This window comes from Octopus sinensis, unplaced genomic scaffold (assembly GCF_006345805.1).
Source record: "Octopus sinensis unplaced genomic scaffold, ASM634580v1 Contig18722, whole genome shotgun sequence".
Classification (NCBI taxonomy): domain Eukaryota; kingdom Metazoa; phylum Mollusca; class Cephalopoda; order Octopoda; family Octopodidae; genus Octopus; species Octopus sinensis.
The window spans coordinates 322501-342217 of NW_021835987.1; the positions used below are offsets into that span (position 1 = coordinate 322501).

The 19717-nt window shown below is 37.9% G+C and overlaps 1 protein-coding gene across 1 annotated transcript in view; it reads right to left on the reverse strand.

The window, feature by feature from the left end:
* LOC118761916 overlaps positions 1 to 17115 on the reverse strand; it is a 92608-nt gene extending 75493 nt beyond the window's left edge. Inside the window, exons 1-2 of the mRNA XM_036500121.1 lie at positions 16991 to 17115; positions 14200 to 14378 (exon numbers count right to left, since the gene is read on the reverse strand). Of these exons, the coding sequence (XP_036356014.1) occupies positions 14200 to 14378; positions 16991 to 17039 (228 nt within the window). The 5' untranslated portion in view covers positions 17040 to 17115. The remainder of the gene's footprint in view (positions 1 to 14199; positions 14379 to 16990) is intronic.
* Between the last annotated feature and the right edge of the window lie 2602 nt (positions 17116 to 19717).

The window sequence follows — 19717 nt, forward strand, 5'->3', positions numbered from 1 at the left end:
TGACCACCACTAGTGATACCAGTAGGTCAAGTATTACCTGTTAATAAAGAATCCATATAAATATTCAAAGTCCGTCTTTCGAGTTGTGATTGGCTTCTCTGACCCCACAGACTGAGCTGTTGTTGTTGTTGTTGTTGTTGTTGTTGTTGTTTATGTTCTAGTTCTTACTAAATGCTTTGCACCTTAGGTAAGTGTCTTCTACGAAAGCCTTCTGAGTGGATTAAGTAGGCGGGAACCGAAAGAAACATGTCGTTTATGTGTGTGTGTGTGTGTGTGTGTGTTTATATGTATGTGTGTGTGTGTGTTTTTATGCGTGTGCTTGCTACCCTCCCCACCAACATCGCTTGATAAACGATGCTGGTGTGTTTACGTCGCCGTAACTTTGTGGGTCGGCAAAAGAGACCGATAGAATAAGTACTAGGCTTACAAAGAATAAGGTCTGAAGACGATTTCTTCGACTAAAGGCGATGCTCCAGCATGGCCGCTGTCAAATAACTGAAATAAATACAAGAAATGAATAATTAAACGGCTAGTATTCTGATTTCGAATTTAAACCTTAAGTTCGGGATGAGGTCGATCTTATAGCAGTTTATATATATTGTTAAAATCTTTTATCCTTTATGGAAAATGATGTAAACCTCTGTAGAGACAACTGGAATTTCATAAGTATAAGTGACTAATATCAAAGAAGTACCAACGGTATCCCCTAGTATATATACATATATAGAACTTCCAATATCGTTAGTCGATATAGAGCAAAACTGGTGTACACTTGGATAAAATTTATCCCTAGGATAAAACATCCTATTTTCATACAAACTTATATATATATGTGTGTGTGTGTGTGTGTGTGTGTGTGTGTGTGTGTGTGTGTGTGGAAGCGCAATGGACCATTGGTTCAGGCAGCTGACTGGCGGTTGTAGGATCGCGGTTTCTATTCCCAGACCGGGCTTTGTGAGTGTTTATTGAGCGAAAACACCTAAAGCTCCACGAGGCTGCAGCAGGGGGGTGGTGGCGGTCCCTGCTGTACTCTTTCGCCATAACTTTCTTTCACTCTTTCTTCTGTTGGCCTGCTTGCTTAGCCAGTGGGGTGGCGTCATTTGAAGGGTAAAACAATGCGAAGCACATTGTGACCAGCGATGTGTAGCAACATGTGATAGCTTGGTCGGTCACGGTGACCACGGTGATATATATATATATAAATCTCTGAACGAAATATAACAGTGACTGCACGACCCGTGAGGTATATTTGCCATCTCAATATGGCTAACCACTAAGTGCTGGTGTTACTGTAGCTTGTAGCCCCAGGAGAACATGTACTCCAGCTGGCTTTAGGCACCCTTTCTGTGCCCTTAAGGTATTTGCACACAACAATTCCACTATTACTACTCACAGTAAGACACATACACACACACACACACACACACACACAAAAGAGAAAACATCACTTACCGTGGTTCCATACGACTTTCATTTTTGTGTCAGAATAACGGATTGAAGGAGAATGATCTTTGTAACCAAACGAATAAGATGGCGGAAGCTCATCGATAACCAGCCAGCCGCTTACTTTTGTACTTGTGTTGCCTTTTGTTATATAGAAGCTATATTTTCCTCTGTGAAGTTAACAAAAGTTGGTTGGGTTTCAGAATATGAAAATCTAAACATTTATGAAATATATATCAATATAGGCGCAGGAGTGGCTGCGTGGTAAGTAGCTTGTTTACCAACCACATGGTTCCAGGTCCAGTCCTACTGCGTGGCACCTTGGGCAAGTGTCTTCTACTATAGCCTCGGGCCGACCAAAGCTTGTGAGTGGATTTGGTAGACGGAAACTAAAAGAAGCCTGTCGTATATATATATATATATATAATAATAAATATTAGGGAATAAATCCAAATTTACAGGGAAAAAATCAGATTTAGGATTAAATCGATTTTATAGTAAAATATTATAAAATATTATTCGAGACAAAACCACTATTTTGCAAAACAAACAAGGAAAAACTTAATCAATACATAAAATTTTAATAAATAGTCAAAAAAACCGCCACTACAATCGTTTCTTGTCTTGATCGACAATCTTCAGGTGGACTTCCAATAATTCAGTGTCAATTGTATATTTTATTTATCTGTATGAGTGTGGGTGTGTAAATATTGTTGTATATATCGAGTTTAGTGAGTATATATATGAGTATATGTGAGGGAGTATATGTATCTGTTGTGTGTGTGTGTGTTTTGTGTGTGTGTGTTTGTGTGTGAATGTTTTGACACTGAATTATTGGAAGTCCACCTGAAGATTGTCGATCAAGACAAGAAACGATTGTAGTGGCGGTTTTTTTTACTATTTATTAAAATTTTATGTATTGATTAAGTTTTTCCTTGTTTGTTTTGCAAAATAGTGGTCTTGTCTCGAATAATATTTATATATATATATATATATATATATATATATATATATGTGTGTGTATATATATATATGTGTGTGTGTGTGTGTGTGTATGTGTGTTGTGTGTCTGTGTTTGTCCCTCTAGCATTGCTTGACAACCGATGCTGGTGTGTTTATTTCCCCGTCACTTCGCGGTTCGGCAAAAGAGACCGATAAAATAAGTACTAGTTTTACAAAGAATAAGTTCCGGGGTCGAGTTGCTCGATTAAAGGCGGTGCTCCAGCATGGCCGTAGTCAGACGACTGAAACAAGTAAAAGAGAGTAAAAGAGAGTATGTCCGCAATACACAATTGAATCGGTCAGTGTTCAAAATAGCCTTCAGTGTATCATACTTAAACTATATATCTGTAGCCTACGAAAAGTGATTCTTAATATTATATTTCTTTACATAACGAAACGAAAGAAAATAAGAAAAAAGATATGTGAATATACTTATTTAGCTCCACTGAGAAACGCAATTTTGTGGCTGAAGCTAGATCGTCCCATGGTGAACTTTTCAAATTTTCCAGAGAGAACCAGGTTTTAAGGGTTGTATTTCGTCCATCAAATATCATAGTTACCACATCTGTTTGGTTTTCGTAGAGCACCAGTTTCACCTGCAAAAGAAATGTTCATTTCATTAGTTGGTTCATAAACTTTAGGACATTAAAATGTTAACTTATATATTTATTAAATGATAATTCTAATTACATACATACATATACTATATCATTCTATGTATATAACATAATAATACACGCAATTATTAAAAAACTTGAATATAAATTATTATACACACACACACCACCACACACATATATATACATACATACATACATACATATATATTATATAATATATATAATATATATATATATATATATATATATATATATATATATGTATATACATATCGACATCTCTCTCTTCCTCTCTCTCAATATATGTATATATATATATGTGTGTGTGTGTGTGTGTGTGTGTGTGTGTGTGTGTCATATATATGACATGAACTAAGATTCACCTGATATCCACGCACATTACGGATTTTACTGTAATGATCCCGGGAATATGGACTAAGTTCGTACGAAATATGCAACTTGCGGAAATACGCGTAGCGAGGGATTAAAATACTTATAAATCCCATTCATGGATTATTATGACTATAACTATGTTTATCCTACTTTGAATCGGAACACCTCGGTACAATTCCATAAAAACGCTGTTGCAGGTTCGAATCATTGGACGACAGCCGACGCAATGAAATAGCAGTTTTTATATGAGTACTCAAAAAACGAGCTTTTGTGTGTACGTGTGTGCATGTGTGCGTGCTGTGCATGTGTGTGCGTGCTTGCGTCTTTGTGCGCGTTTGTGTGTGTGTGTGTGTGCGCGCGCGTGTATTTGTATACTTAAACTTCGAACACCAAGAACAAGTGTTCAACACCGTTTTGGTGGATAAAATTCGTCTATTTAAGCTACCATTAGTTACACGTTCAGATGAACTTCTTAATATCTGAACAATTTGAAAGCTAATTGCCCGCAAGGAATGACATTCGGCTCTATTGTGGAGGAAAACACGAAAAATCTCAGGAAAAATTTCCTGAACTTACATGACATCGATTCTATGACATATAGAATCAAGTAATCAAGGGAAGTTACTCTCTAATGACAACTTTGATTGATTACCTCCCTTGGATTTAAAATACTTTCTTGGATGGTGAATTTGCATCATATCATATTATGTTATATTCTTGGTATATGTGGAGGGAATTCCTCGGGGTAGGGGTGGCATGTGTGGAGTTCATGTGTTGTATATATTGAATGTTCACGCATCGAGAAAGAAACTATCCTGCTGGGATTGTTGGCATGGGAGTCTCCTCTTGACATGTCGGAGTATGAAATATTGCTTGTGTATGTAGCGAGAGAAGGTCTCATCCCTAATATTAAGAGATATTATCTGTTGACTGTATGATATTTAGCTTTTCAGTGATACAGAGCTAATCATTGTAAGTATACTAGCCATCTCAATATGGCTAACCACTAAGGGTGAGTGTTACTGTAGCTTGTAGCCCCAGGAGATCATCGTCTCCAGCTGGCTTTAGGCACCCTTTTGTGCCCTTATGGTATTTATGGTATTTGCAAATACCTTAAGAGCACAGAAAGTGTGCCTAAAGCCAGCTGGAGACAATGATCATGGCTCCGTAACACCATCTAAAGCCAACATATGGTACTAGTTACAAGCAATAAGTTACGTATCAACTGCTAAGTGTAGCTCTACTCGTCAACAGATAATTCAGCTAAATATCATACAGTCAACAGATAATATCTTAAATATTAGGGATGAGACCTTCTCTCGCTACATACACAAGCAATATTCATACTCCGATATTTCAAAGAGGAGACTCCCATGCCAACAATCCCAGCAGGATAATTCTTTCTCGAAGAGTGAACATTAAATAAATATATACAACACATGAACTCCACACATGCCACCCTACCCGAGGAATTCCCTTCACATACACCTAGAATATAACATAATATGTATGATGCAAATTCACCATCCAACAAAGTATTTAAATCCAAGGGAGGTAATCAATCAAAAGTTGTCATTAGTGAGCACCCTCCTTGATTACTTGTTTCTATATGTCATAGAATCGATGTCATGTGAATTCAGGAAATTTTTCCTGAGATTTTTCGTGTTTTCCTCCACAATAGAGCGGAATGCCATTCCTTGCGGGCAATTAGCTTTCAAAATTGTTCAGATATTAAGAAGTTCATCTGAACGTGTAACTAATGGTAGCTTAAATAGACGAATTTTATCCACCAAAACGGTGTTGAACACTTGTTCTTGGTGTTCGAAGTTTAAGTATACAAATACACGCGCGCGCACACACACACACACAAAAAACGCGCACAAACAGACGCAAGCACGCACACACATGCACACACGTACACACACACAAGCTCGTTTCTTGAGTACTCATATAAAAACTGCTATTTCATTGCGTCGGCTGCCGTCCAATGATTCCTACCTGCAACAGCGGTTTTATGGAATATCTGCGTGTTTGCATACGTAGATATTAACAAGTGAAACCATGGTACGTAGGTAATCGTTTTTTATTCCGTATATTTTCATTTGTTTCGCTTATTTTTACATTTTGGCGTTTTGCTGAGATTTTGCTTGAGAACACACCCTTCGTTTAATGGCGATTTGACGTCTATGTTTAGCATATTAGGTGTCCTCTTGATTTTGTATGTACGCAATTTTTAATCTTCGGATGTTTTAAATATGCTAAGCCACTGGTTTCAATTGATTATATCAATTTCTACTCTTATTATTTAATTATATATATATATATATATATATATATATATATATATATATATATATATATATATATATTGTGTGTGTGTGTGTGTGTGTGTGTGTGTGTGTGTAGGTCCCGGGTTGAGTCGGGGTTAACCACAGTAAATAAGGTACTCAATACATTGCAGCTTCCTGAAGATTTCATCTGAATGAAACAGTTCTAGTCCTGTAGAAGCTCCTTCTATAAAATAATATATATATATATATATATATATAATTGTGTGTGTGTGAGGTATATTTGTCATCTCAATATGGCTAACCACTAAAGGTGGGTGTGTTGCTGTAGCTTGTAGCCCCATGAGAACATCTACTCCAGCTGGCTTTAGGCACGCTTTCTGTGCCTTTAAGGTATTTGAAAATATCTTAAGAGCACCGAAAGCATGCCTATTGCCAGCTGGATGAGATGTTCTCCTGGGGCTACAAGCTACAGTAACACCCACTCTTAGTGGTTAGCCATATTGAGATGGCAAATATACCTCACGTTGTCGTTCAGTTACTGTTTATACTTCGTTCAGAGATTTATTGTATATATATATATGTATATGTTTTATTTCTTTTAATAATATATTATACGACTAAACGCACGCACCCTCTTAAGTAAGATTGATCTGTATATCAAGTTCGCCTTGATATTAACTCTCACGCGCACTCTGCTCTTTCTTTCTTTCTTTCTTTCTTTCTATCCCATCCCCTTTTCGTCTTTTTTCCCTCACTTAACTTGTCTCCTCCTCTCTCTCTCATTCTTCATTCTCTCTCTCCCCCTCACCATTCTTCATGGTCTCCTCGCACCATTCCCTTTCTTCTCTCCCTTCCTCTTGCTCCTCCTCCCCCATTCCCGTCGTCCATCTGCGACGATACTTCCGCCGTAACTGCTAACGGTCTTTCTCGCCCGCCTTTTAAGGCTACTGGACGACTTTTCCTGCTCTCTCGTCGTTCACAAAAAATTAGCGTTTGCAATACTTTTTTCGTTCGGCGTCAACAGCCCTTCTTATCTTGTTCTCCCTGTCCTGTCTTTTACTATTATATTTTTTTTACTGTTTATATATATATTTTTTTAACTGTTTATATTTTTGTACTGTCGTTACTGTCTCGTTTTTTTACCGTTTTCTTACCATTTTTTTACCATTTTTTACCCCTCTGCGAAAAGATCTCAGAATTTTAATTGATTTGCTTTTCGCAGGAAGGAAAGTTTCTTGTCGAAGATACGTCTCGCTTTTATCCTTCGAAACGTAGAGTAGATGAAACCTTAGCGACTGAAGAAGGGGTTTTTTCGTTCTGTTAACTGTCCTGTACTCCATTTTTTGTTGTTTTTAAAAAAATGTCCTGTTCCTTTGGTTTGTGTCTATGTTTGCGTTTCTCTATGTGTTCGACGTCCCTTTGGTGTCCTGTACTCATATATGCGTGTATATGTACATGTAGAGATAGGTACGTACATATATGTTTATATATATGCATATGTTTTATTTCTTTTATTAATATAATATATATATATATATATATATATATCACCGTGGTCACCGTGACCGACCATGCTATCACATGTTGCTACACATCGCTGGTCACAATGTGCTTCGCATTGTTTTAGCCTTCAAATGACGCCACCCCGCTGGCTAAGCAAGCAGGCCAACAGAAGAAAGAGTGAAAGAAAGTTATGGCGAAAGAGTACAGCAGAGATCGCCACCAGCCACTGTCAGAGCCTCGTGGAGCCTTAGGTGTCTTCGCTCAATAAACCCTCACAAAGCCCGGTCTGGGAATCGAAAACGCGATCCTACAATCGCGAGTCCGCTGCCCTAACAAATGGTCATTGCGCCTCCACACACACACACACATATATATAAGTTTGTACGGAAAGAGGTTGTTTTTTCCTAGGGATAAATTTTATCCAAGTGTACACCAGTTTTGCTCTATATCGACTAACGATATTGGAAGTTCTATATATGTATATATACTAGGGATACCGTTGGTTCTTCTTTGATATTAATCACTTATACTTCTGAAATTCCAGTTGTCTCTACAGAGGTTTACGTTATTTTCCATAAAGGATAATAGATTTTAACAAAATATATAAACTGCTATAAGATCGACCTCATCACGAACTTAAGGTTTAAATTCGAAATCAGAATACTAGCCGTTATTATTCTTTTCTTGTATTTATTTCAGTATTTGACAGCGGCGCTGCTGGAGCACCGCCTTTAGTAGAACAAATCAACTTCAGGCCTTATTCTTTGTAAGCCTAGTACTTATTCTATCGGTCTCTTTTGCCGACCCACAAATTACGGGGACGTAAACATACCAGCATCGTTTATCAAGCGATGTTGGTGGGGAGGGTGGCAGGCACACGCATAAAAACACACACACACACATACATACAGTAAGTGACACACTCACAACACACACGACATGTTTCTTTCGGTTCCCGCCTACTAAATCCACTCACAAGGCTTTGGTAGAAGACACTTACCTAAGGTGCAACGCATTTAGTATGAACTAGAACATAAAAAACAACAACAACAACAACAGCTCTGTCTGTGGGGTCAGAGAAAGCCAATCACAACTCGAAAGACGGACTTCGAATATTTATATGGATTTCTTATTAACAGGTAATACTTTTCCTACTGGGATCACTAGTGGTGGTCAGCAGGATTGGATGGACGTGAACAACTTAGAATATTTATATGCATTCTTTATTAACAGGTAATACTTGACCTACTGGGATCACTAGTGGTGGTCAGCAGGATTGGATGGACGTTAACAACTTTGAATATTTATATGGATTCTTTATTAACAGGTAATACTTGACCTACTGGGATCACTAGTGGTGGTCAGCAGGATTGGATGGACGTGAACAACTTAGAATATTTATATGGATTCTTTATTAACAGGTAATACTTGACCTACTGGGATCACTAGTGGTGGTCAGCAGGATTGGATGGACGTGAACAACTTAGAATATTTATATGCATTCTTTATTAACAGGTAATACTTGACCTACTGGGATCACTAGTGGTGGTCAGCAGGATTGGATGGACGTTAACAACTTTGAATATTTATATGGATTCTTTATTAACAGGTAATACTTGACGTACTGGGATCACTAGTGGTGGTCAGCAGGATTGGATGGACGTTAACAACAAACAACTATAGTATCATGTGCTGGATAAATTCTACTGCCTCAGGCGGATGAATACGGCCATGGAGTCTGCTAATGTATAACCTGGAGTAACAATAACAACATCAATAACCAAAGGAATGGAAATAAATCGTGGAAGGTCTTCATACGCGTTCACTCGAATTACTAGAATAGCAGCCCAAATCTTTACATCGTTGAGTGGGAAACATACAGGAGGGTCATGGTCGGACCGCTTTTAATAATAAATCAGTTGAATCAATGCTCACACACATAAACACGCACACACACACACAAAATAAAAATATCACTCACCATTGTCCCATAAGATTTTCTTGTTTTTATGAGAATAACGGATTGACGGAGAACGAACGTGTGTAACCGAACGAACACGCCGGCGGATGATGTCATCAGTAACCAACCAGCCAGTCATCTTGAAACATCTATTTATTTTTTTCGATATATGGAAGAGACGATCTTTCCTGTGGAGTTAATAAAAGTTGGATGGGTTTCAGAATATGGAAACCTAAACATTTACTCTTTTACTTGTTTCAGTCATTTTGACTGTGGCCATGCTGGAGCACCGCCTTTTAGTCGAGCAAATCGATCCCCAGGACTTATTCTTTGTAAGCCTAGTACTTATTCTATCGGTCTCTTTTACTTGTTTCAGTCATTTTGACTGTGGCCATGCTGGAGCACCTCTTTTCAGTCGAGCAAATCGACACCAGGACTTATTCTTTGTAAGCCTAGTACTTATTCTATCGGTCTCTTTTACTTGTTTCAGTCATTTGACTGTGGCCATGCTGGAGCACCTCTTTTCAGTCGAGCAAATCGACCCCAGGACTTATTCTTTGTAAGCCTAGTACTTATTCTATCGGTCTCTTTTACTTGTTTCAGTCATTTTCACTGCGGCCATGCTGGAGCACCGCTTTTCAGTCGAGCAAATCGACCCCCCAGGACTTATTTTTGTAAGCCTAGTACTTATTCAATCGGTCTCTTTTACTTGTTTCAGTCATTTGACTGCGGCCATGCTGGAGCACCGCCTTTTCAGTCGAGCAAATCGACCCCAGAAACTTATTCTTTGTAAGCCTAGTACTTATTCTATCGGTCTCTTTTGCAGAACCGCTAAGTTACGGGGACGTAAACACACCAGCATCATTTGTCAAGCGATGTTGGGGGGAGAAACACAGACAAACATACAGAAACACACACACAAACCACACACATATATATATATATATATATATATAATATATATATATACGACGGGCTTCTTTCAGTTTCCGTCTACTATTCCCGAGGCTATAGTAGAAGACACTTGCCCAAGTATATATATGTCGCGTTGTTGTATATTTTGTGTGTTTCATGTTTAGATTAACTGTATATATATATGTGTGTGTGGGTGTGTGTGTGGTGGGTGTGTGTGCGGGGTGTGTGTGTGTGTGTGTGTGTGTGTATGTGTGTGGTGTGTGTGTTTGTGTCTGTATTTGTCCCCCAACATCGCTTGACAACCGATGCTGCTGTGTTTACTTTCCCGTAACATAGCGGTTCGGCAAAAGAGACCGATAGAATAAGTACTAGGCTTACAAAGAATAAGTCTGGGGTCGATTTGCTCGACTGAAAGGCAGTGCTTCAGCATGGCCGCTGTCAAATAACTGAAACAAGTAAAAGAATAAAAGAGTGTACATTTTAAGGTGAAAATACATTTTCGTGCTTCCCACTTTAAATATGCTACTTAATGTGAAATTCTGGTAACTCTGCTGTTCGTAACGAGAAAGCATTTCATTGGTCGTTGTGTGTTGAAAATACAGAAATGTACCATTAATAGAGTTATAGCCTCTTGCAGCAGCGGTTGGTTGTTCCTTCTCGAGCCATACCTGGCTCATAAGGGCCGGTTTCCCGGTTTCTTGGCGTACAGGTTCCCCACCTGGACGGGACGCCTATCCGTCGCAGGTGAGCTGTAAGATGTAGAAGGAAAGAGTGAGAGGAAGTTGTGGCGAAAGAATCAGCAGAAGTTTCGCCATTACCTTCTGTCGAGCTGCGTAGAGCTTAGGTTTCGCTCATAAACACACATATCGCCCGGTCTGAGATTCGAACCCGCGACCCCTCGACCGCGAGTCCGCTGCTCTAACCACTAGGCCATGTGCCTCCACAGCAGCGGCGGTGGAATAGCTAAATCTATTTCTGTTGCTTTTAGCAAATCAGCGGTGCTGTAGTTAGCCGAATGCCTGGATATATTTCATCTTTACAGACGCAGCAGTAGTATTAGTTCAAATTAGCATTCTGTATATCATAACAAATGAAGATATACTGTTGAAAGCCTGGGCATATGTTGTTCGTCTCCAGAAAGTTTAGCGTCTAAATGTATAGGTTAAAACTTTATATCTGTTGCCTACGAAAGTTATATGTTTTGTACCATGATAAGTCTCTACGTAACGAAAGAAAAAGAAACAAGCATAAAAGATATATAGATATACTATACTCACGTCATTGAGAAATACAGATTGGTGGCGGAAGCTAGGTCGTCCCATGGTGAACTTTTCAAATTTTTCTGAGAGAACCAGGTTTTAAGGGTTGTATTTCGTCCATCAAATATCATAGTTACCGAAGCGATTTCGTTTTTATAGATTACCACTTTTACCTGCAAAAAAATGAGCATGTAGCACACACATATACACACACGGGTACACACACACACATACACAAGCAAACACACACACACACACACACACACACACAAACTCACACAAATATACACAAACACACACACGCAAATACACAAACACACACACACAAATACACAAACACACACACACGCAACACACACCGCGCGCACCCACACACACGCGCAAACACACACCACACCACACAACACACACAACCACACCAACACCAAACACACACACACACGACACAACACACACACACAAACGCACACACACACAAACACACACACAAACACACTGACACACACACACAAACACACACACACAAAACACACACACACACAAACACACTGACACACACGCGCAAACACACACACAACCACACACACAAAAACACACACACACACACACACAAAACACACACACACACACAAACCACACACACACACAACCAACACGCACACACACAACGCACACACACACACAAACACACACACACAAACACACAAACACACTGGCACACACACACAAACACACACACACGCACACACACACGAAAACACAAACACACACACACAACCACACACACAAAACACACCACACGCACACACACACGCACACACAAAACGCACACACCACACCACAACACACACACACACACAAACACACACACACACACTGAGACACACACACACAAACGCACATACACACACACAAACGCACACCACACACCAAACACACACACACACAAAGCACACACACACACACGCACACACTGAGACACACTGACACACACGCAGAGTAAACAGTAAAGCATGTGGACCTTGGTGCACTTGGACTCAAAGTTGTTGAATATTTGTTATTCTTCTTGTGAGATGCCAAGTTCGAATAACAAACAAAGCTGTTAGACTAATGTTCACTCTCATCATTCTTTTGATCGAAACGAATTTGCATAACAGGCGAAATTAATGATTTTGATTGGCCTATCACCTAATCCGTATCTTGCTATAATAATAATAATGAAATAATGTATACAGTGCTCAGGTGCACCACAACTTGTCAGAAAGTGCGTATAAATATATGCAGTAATGTAGAAATGTCTGGAAAGCAAAGAGTGTATGAGTCAGACATAAATAATATTTTTATAAACAAACGCAGAAGTGGCTGTGTGGTAAGTAGCTTGCTTACCAACCACATGGTTCCGGGTTCAGTCCCACTGCGTGGCATCTTGGGCAAATGTCTTCTACTATAGCCTCGGGCCGACCAAAGCCTTGTGTGACTGGATTTGGTAGACGGAAACTGAAAGAAGCCCGTCGTAAATATGTATATATAGTGTGTGTGTGTGTGTTGGTGGTTGTGTGTCTGTGTTTGTCCCCCTAGCATTTCTTGACAACCAATGCAAAAGAGTAGAAGAGTAAACCCGAAAGGATTTGCGAGTTACGGAGAAAAAGCTACTATGGAAGGCTCATAGTATAATAACTGTACAATAACTCTATATAATATATATCATAATGATATTTAACCTCCGATTTTAAAGCGACATTTTTGAATGTATATAATGACCGAAAAATGATGAGCTAACCTCGGGCTGAGGTCATGTATTTCGCTCAAAAACCGCATTGTTGATTAAAAATTCTTCATTTGTGTATTAAGGCTATTATTGGTTTCATTTAAGGGGCGAATGTCTTAATATGTCACATTTTCCAAGCCGATTACCTGGAAGGAGGGTGTTCGTCTCCATTGTGGATGAAACACGAAATATCTAGAGTAAAACATTCCATGAATTGACAACTCTCCGCAATAAATACAGTGACGAAATAAATTTCAATTTTGAACTAGCCATGATCCATGACTGCTCTTGATCTGGGCTCTGACAGGTCCCTGGTTCGTCTGTTCCCACAAGGTTTTGTTTGTTACTCAATCTTGCCATCTCACAAGAAGAATGACAAACTAATTCAGCTTTGAATCCAAGTACCCACCGAGGTCCACGTGCTTTACTTTCTGCCGAGCTCAATAAAACTTTTACCAGTCATGAATTGTAAGCTGATTTCATCGATTTTGTTTCCATTTACTCATCAAACCCCAAAGGAGATTCTTTTGTCTGTGATAATCTTTTCTTATTACTGCGGTTTGCCGCGGATAGAATTCTATTCAACATTGTTTCGCCTTCCTCATAAATCATTTTGTAGGTCAAAAATGTAACAAGCAATTGAATTGATTAAATATCTGTAATCATTATTACTATAATAATAATATCTTAGAGCGAGTTATAAACGGTAGCTAAAACACACCGTAACGTATATTTGCCATTTAGATATGGCTAACCCCTAAGGTTGGATGCTACTGTAGTTTGTAGTCCCAGGAGGACACCTCCTTCCGCTGGCTATAGACACATTTTCTGTGTGCCCTATCAGTATTTGCAAAGTGAAGCCATCCTTCCCGTCTTTAACTTATGATACACACGACTCGAGTTTCTAGGAGGTGTCCTCCTGGGGCTACAAACTACAGTAGCATCCACCCTTAGGGGTTAGCCATATTTAAAAGGCAAATATTCGTCACGATTATTACTATTATTATATGTATATTAGTGTATGTGTATGCATATGGCTACGTACCTCATCAATTGGAAGATGTTTCCAGAAATCAAGGAAGGGATGTCGGAAGAAGTTAGGACAGAAGCTACCATTGCATTTGTCCACTTTCCAGGTTGAAGTATTTCCTATATTCATGAATGAATTATAAACTTTCGAACCAGCTCTCATTGTTAGGGCATATGTTTTAATCCATTGTCTGTCTGAAATAAGTATAATAGTATTATTATAATTATTATTATTGTTTTTTTATTATTGTAGTAGTAGTAGTAGTAGTAGTAGTAGTTAGTAGTAGTATAGTAGTAGTAGTAGTAGTAGTAGTAGTAATAGAGCAGCAGCAGCAGTAAGTAGTAATAGTATTGGCTTCAAATCTGAATACCTGGAACATAATTTCGGCCATGAACTTATGCGCAGCCGCAGTAGTTCGGTATGGCGCTGGGATCCTTAACTGAACAGAGGAGGAGAGATAAGAGTTGGACAGGAAGACAAGGAAGCGTCTAATGATGCATGGAGGCCATCATCACGTGCAGACACTGATCGTCTCTACACGAGAGAGGGCAAATGGAGGAAGGGCACTGATAAGTGTGCAAGACTGCGTAGGTATCGAACTCGGGAACTTGATGAGACAGATATGCTAAAGCGAGGAAAGCTTGCTAGTGGCAGTTAGGACTGAGGGAGTATTGAAAGCCGAGAAAAAAACGGCAAAACAAAGAAGAAATACAAAAGGATAAGGAAAAGCATAAGGCAAAAAGGGACTCCGCAATCATTTCCCTGTAACCACTGATAAGGGCAGTGATAGGTGTGGACGACTGCGTAGGCACCATTATAGGTATTCATAGTCCGGTGAAATAAATAAATCAAATTGTGAATAAATGAAACACTCGGATCTATCACTGTAGACATACACGCATTCATGCTCGCTCTCACACACACACACACACACACACACACACACCACACACACACAGCCATACATACATACACACACAAGAGTCTCATATGTATGTCATTATTCAGTTTACTTCAAAATTTCTTTCCCATAGAGAAATAATCAGTTTCTAACCTACATCCAAGCTCCTTCATTGGAATTTCAAGATCAACAAAGGGTATTTTTGTTTGCATGTATGTAGTATGTATGTATATATGTATGTATGTATGTATGTATGTATGTATTATGTATGTGTGTATGTATGTATGTAGTGTGGGTATGTATGTATGTATGTATGTGTGTATGTATGTATATATGTGTATGTGTGTATGTATGTATGTATGTGTGTGTATGATATATGTATGTATGTATGTATGTTTGTATGCATGCATGTACGTATGCATAATATGTATGTATGTATGTATGTATGTATGCATGTATGTATGCATGTATGTATGTATGTATTGTATGTATATATGTATGTGTGGGTATGTATTGTGGGTATGTATTGGGGTATGTATGTGTGGATGTATGTGTATGTATGTTTGTATGTATGTATGTATGTATGTATGTATGTATGTATGTATGAATTTTCAAGTGAAAGGAAAGATGGAGACGCATTCTGCAACAAAATGGTTCATATTGGGTTGATTAAAAATGTTAAGTCAAGTATTTATTGACTTTTTCTTTCCTTTAAAATCGGCACGAACTTTTCGGACAACCCAACATTTAAATTTATTATTACCTCTATGTTTTAATAAAGATTTGCTCATTAGAATCCATACTATATTAATGGAAACGAAGCAGAATATATAGTGGTATTTCAAACTGATAAAACTCCGTCAATGTACCACGCCGTTATTTTGATAAATTTGAAGTCATTACTTAAACATACATTTCTTAGTTTTGTAACTATCAAAAGTCCGGTACGAATATTGATATTGCTGGCCAGAGAAGAGAAGCATCCAGGTTTCATCAACAGGAGAGGCTGGTTATTACTTATAATCGATTATTCGATTTTGTCATGGATTTTTCCCTCTGTATAAAATATTTAATAAAATTGTATAATACATACATAAAGGGGAAAGTTTACGAAAATAAACAAAAGACGAAGGCAGGTGGGAGTAGGAGAACAAACAAACAAATATATTAGTATAGCGCTCAGGAATAGAAAAAAGTCTTTTTCGTTTCGAGTCTACGTTGTTCGACAGAAAGATTACATACATGCATACACGCATACACGCATACACACACACATGCACGCACACACATAAACGCACACACAAAATTGTAAAACTGGTTATTGATACGTTCATTTACTTTTGGGTATACAAGAGAAAAATAGATCATTAAAGCCACACATCGCGCTTAACGAGTACCCTAGTAATAATAATAATAATAATAATAATAATAATAATAATAATAATAATAACAACAACAACAACGACAACAATAATAATGATAATAATAATAATAATGATAATAATAATAATATAATAATAATAACAACAACAACAGCAACAATAATAATAATAATAATGATAATAATGATGATGATAATAATGATAATAATGATAATAATAATAATAATAACAACAACATCAACAACAACAGCAGCCATAATGATAATGGTAATAATAATAATAATAATAATAAAATAATAATAATAATAATAATGATAATAAAATTAAAAAAAAAAAAATATAATAATAATAAAAAATAAAAAAAATAATAAGAAAGAAGAAGAATAATAATAATAAGAAGAAGAAGGAAGAAGAAGAAGAAGAAGAAGAAGAAAAAGAAGAAGAAGAGAAGAAAAGAAAGAAGAAGAAGAAGAAGAAGAAAAGAAGAAGAAGAAGAAGAAGAAAAGAAGAATGCTTCACTTACATCTATAGAAGGAAATCTCGTTGTTGTCATTCGTGCTGACGACTGTCATTATATCTTTCGGTGAGTAATTCTTACAAACACGGCTGACGCTGTTGTAAGTAAAGAATTCTGATTGGCTGTTTAGAGCGATGGCGTTACATTCCAGTCGACTTCGTGCGGTGGGGAATTGTTGTTGTGTTGGAGGTTTGTCTCAATATAATCATGAATAACCAGGTTTCCAAAGTTTGTAGAGTTAGCTTCCTTAATTCCCAGACCTGAGGTGACAGCCAGGATTGTTGTAAGGGTTAACAGCGTCACTTCCATCACTTCTTGATGAATGAAGGAAAACTGCGATATTCTTGTTCACCGGAAGGAGTTAGAAGGGGGAAAGAAATGGCATGAAATAGAGAGAGAGAGAGAGGAGAGAGATAGGAGAGAGAAGAAGGGAGTTTATATGTAAGGGGAAAATGCGTCAGAGGGTATTACTGAAGATGAGGAAATATTAGAGAGTAAGAGGGAGAAATCCTGGAAAGAGAGAAATCTGGAATGACAAGATGGAGAACGTTTGCGTGTGAGAGGAAGGGTGCTTGCAAAAAAAGAGAAACGGATTTGAAGTAAATTATAATTTAGGATAGTCTGTCTGTCTGTCTGTCTGTCTCTGTCCCTAGGTATGTGTTTGTGTATGTGCTTGCATGCATGTGTGACCCTCTGGATCTCTCGGCATACCAGCAAACCACAAAACCCCCCAGCCGGACACACCACTGCCACCAAGCTCATCATATATATGTATGTATGCATGTATGCATGCATGTATGTATGTATGTCTGTATGTATGTATGTATGTATGTATGTATGTAGGTATGTAGGTAGCATGTTATGCATGCATGTATGTATGTATGTATGCATGTATGTATGTAGTATGTATGTATTTTGTATGTATGTATGTGTGTGTGTCTGTGTGCGTGTGTGTGTGTGTGTTTATGTGTGTGTTTGTCCCACCACCAACATTGCTTCACACCGATGTTGGTGTGTTTGTGTCTCTGTTATTTGGATGTTCACAGCAAGAGAGACTGATAGAATAAACACCAGGATTACAGGGAATAAGTCCAAGGTAAATTTCTTCGACTAAAGGGTGGTGCTCTAGCATGGCCACTCTCAATTGACTGAAACAAGTAGAAGAATAAAAGAATACCAGAAAAACGTTCCGTAACACGAAACCAAGAAGGTTCTTTGAATACGTACGATGTATTTTAAGGTTAATAGTGATTCCGTTTACGTTTTGTATCTGAGATATTTTGGTTGGATTAAGTAGTCGTTGGTGTTACATTACTTTCTACATTCTGTAATTATCACAATATACTTTTCTAGGCTTGAAATTTATGTTGTGAGGGTACCAGTTCATTACATTGACCTCAGTACACAACTGGTACTTAATTTACCGAGCTCCAAAAGACGAAAGGAGTAATAAAAATGAGTGGAAATTAGGCTAACAACTAAAGAAATACATTTTAAAGTATCTCGATCTCTTTAACTTGAGCCGATTATTCTTCATTATGAGAGTGCTAACGTGTGCGTGTATGTATGCATGTGTACGTGTCTATGTGTGCTACATGTTCATTTGTTTGCAGGTGAAAATAGTGTTAGCAAAAACCAAACCGATGTGGTAACTATGATATTTAATGGACGAAATACAACCATTGAAAGCTGGTTCTCTCGGAAAAACTTGAAAAGTTCACCATGGAACGACCTGGCTTCAGCCACCGGACTTGAATTCTCAATTAAGGGACACAGAATGTTAATATATATATATATATATATATATATATATATATATATATATATATATACATAAGTTGTGTGGTATGTGTGCGTGTGTGTAGATATTTGAGGACTTGTCTCTGTATTGTGCGAAAACTGCCAGCAAATGAAGATTATCTGAACTATCTATACTACAATGGAGAAAACTTCTTATTAATTAGGCATGTGACGATAATTAAAGTACTAAAAAAATCGCAATATTAAAGGGCTAACTGTCTGGAAATATTTAAAGAAATTTCCTATAACTTCCATTTCTCAAGTTTCTTGAAGTATTTTTAAACACTCATTTCTCGCAATTTAAATATTCATTGCATTCACTGTGTCCAGTTAATCACAAATTAAAATATTCTTTGCATTCCCTGCGTCCAATTAATCACAAATTAAGTATTCTTTGCATTGACTGAAGAGTATTCTATTCTCATTTGCAATGCCTCTCACTTACTATTTTTAAATTTTCATTTGCTATTTGGAAAACCGACAGTTTATTCTATTAATATAATGCGTAATTATTATTTATAGAATGAAAATTTTTTAAATACCTGTATAATTTTTGAATGTGGGATAGCTCTGAGAAGAACCTCGAAATTTGGCTTATTACTATTAGAAGACAAGAAGAAAAAATTTTCCGACAAATACTCGAAACCTGCACCTTATTCAAGGTCTTTCCAATACTCTGTTCCACTAAACCAATATTTACACAAGTTGGCGGCGAGCTGGCAGAACGGTAACAGGGCGGGCGAAATGCGTAGCCATATTTCGTCTGCCGCTACGTTCTGAGTTCAAATTTCGCCGAGATCGACTTGTCTTTCATCCTTTCGGGGTCGATAAATAAGTACCAGTTACGCACTAGGGTCGATGTGAATCGACTTAATCCGTTGTCTGTCCTTGTTTGTCCTCCTTGTGTTTGCTCTCTTGTGGGTATTAAAGAAA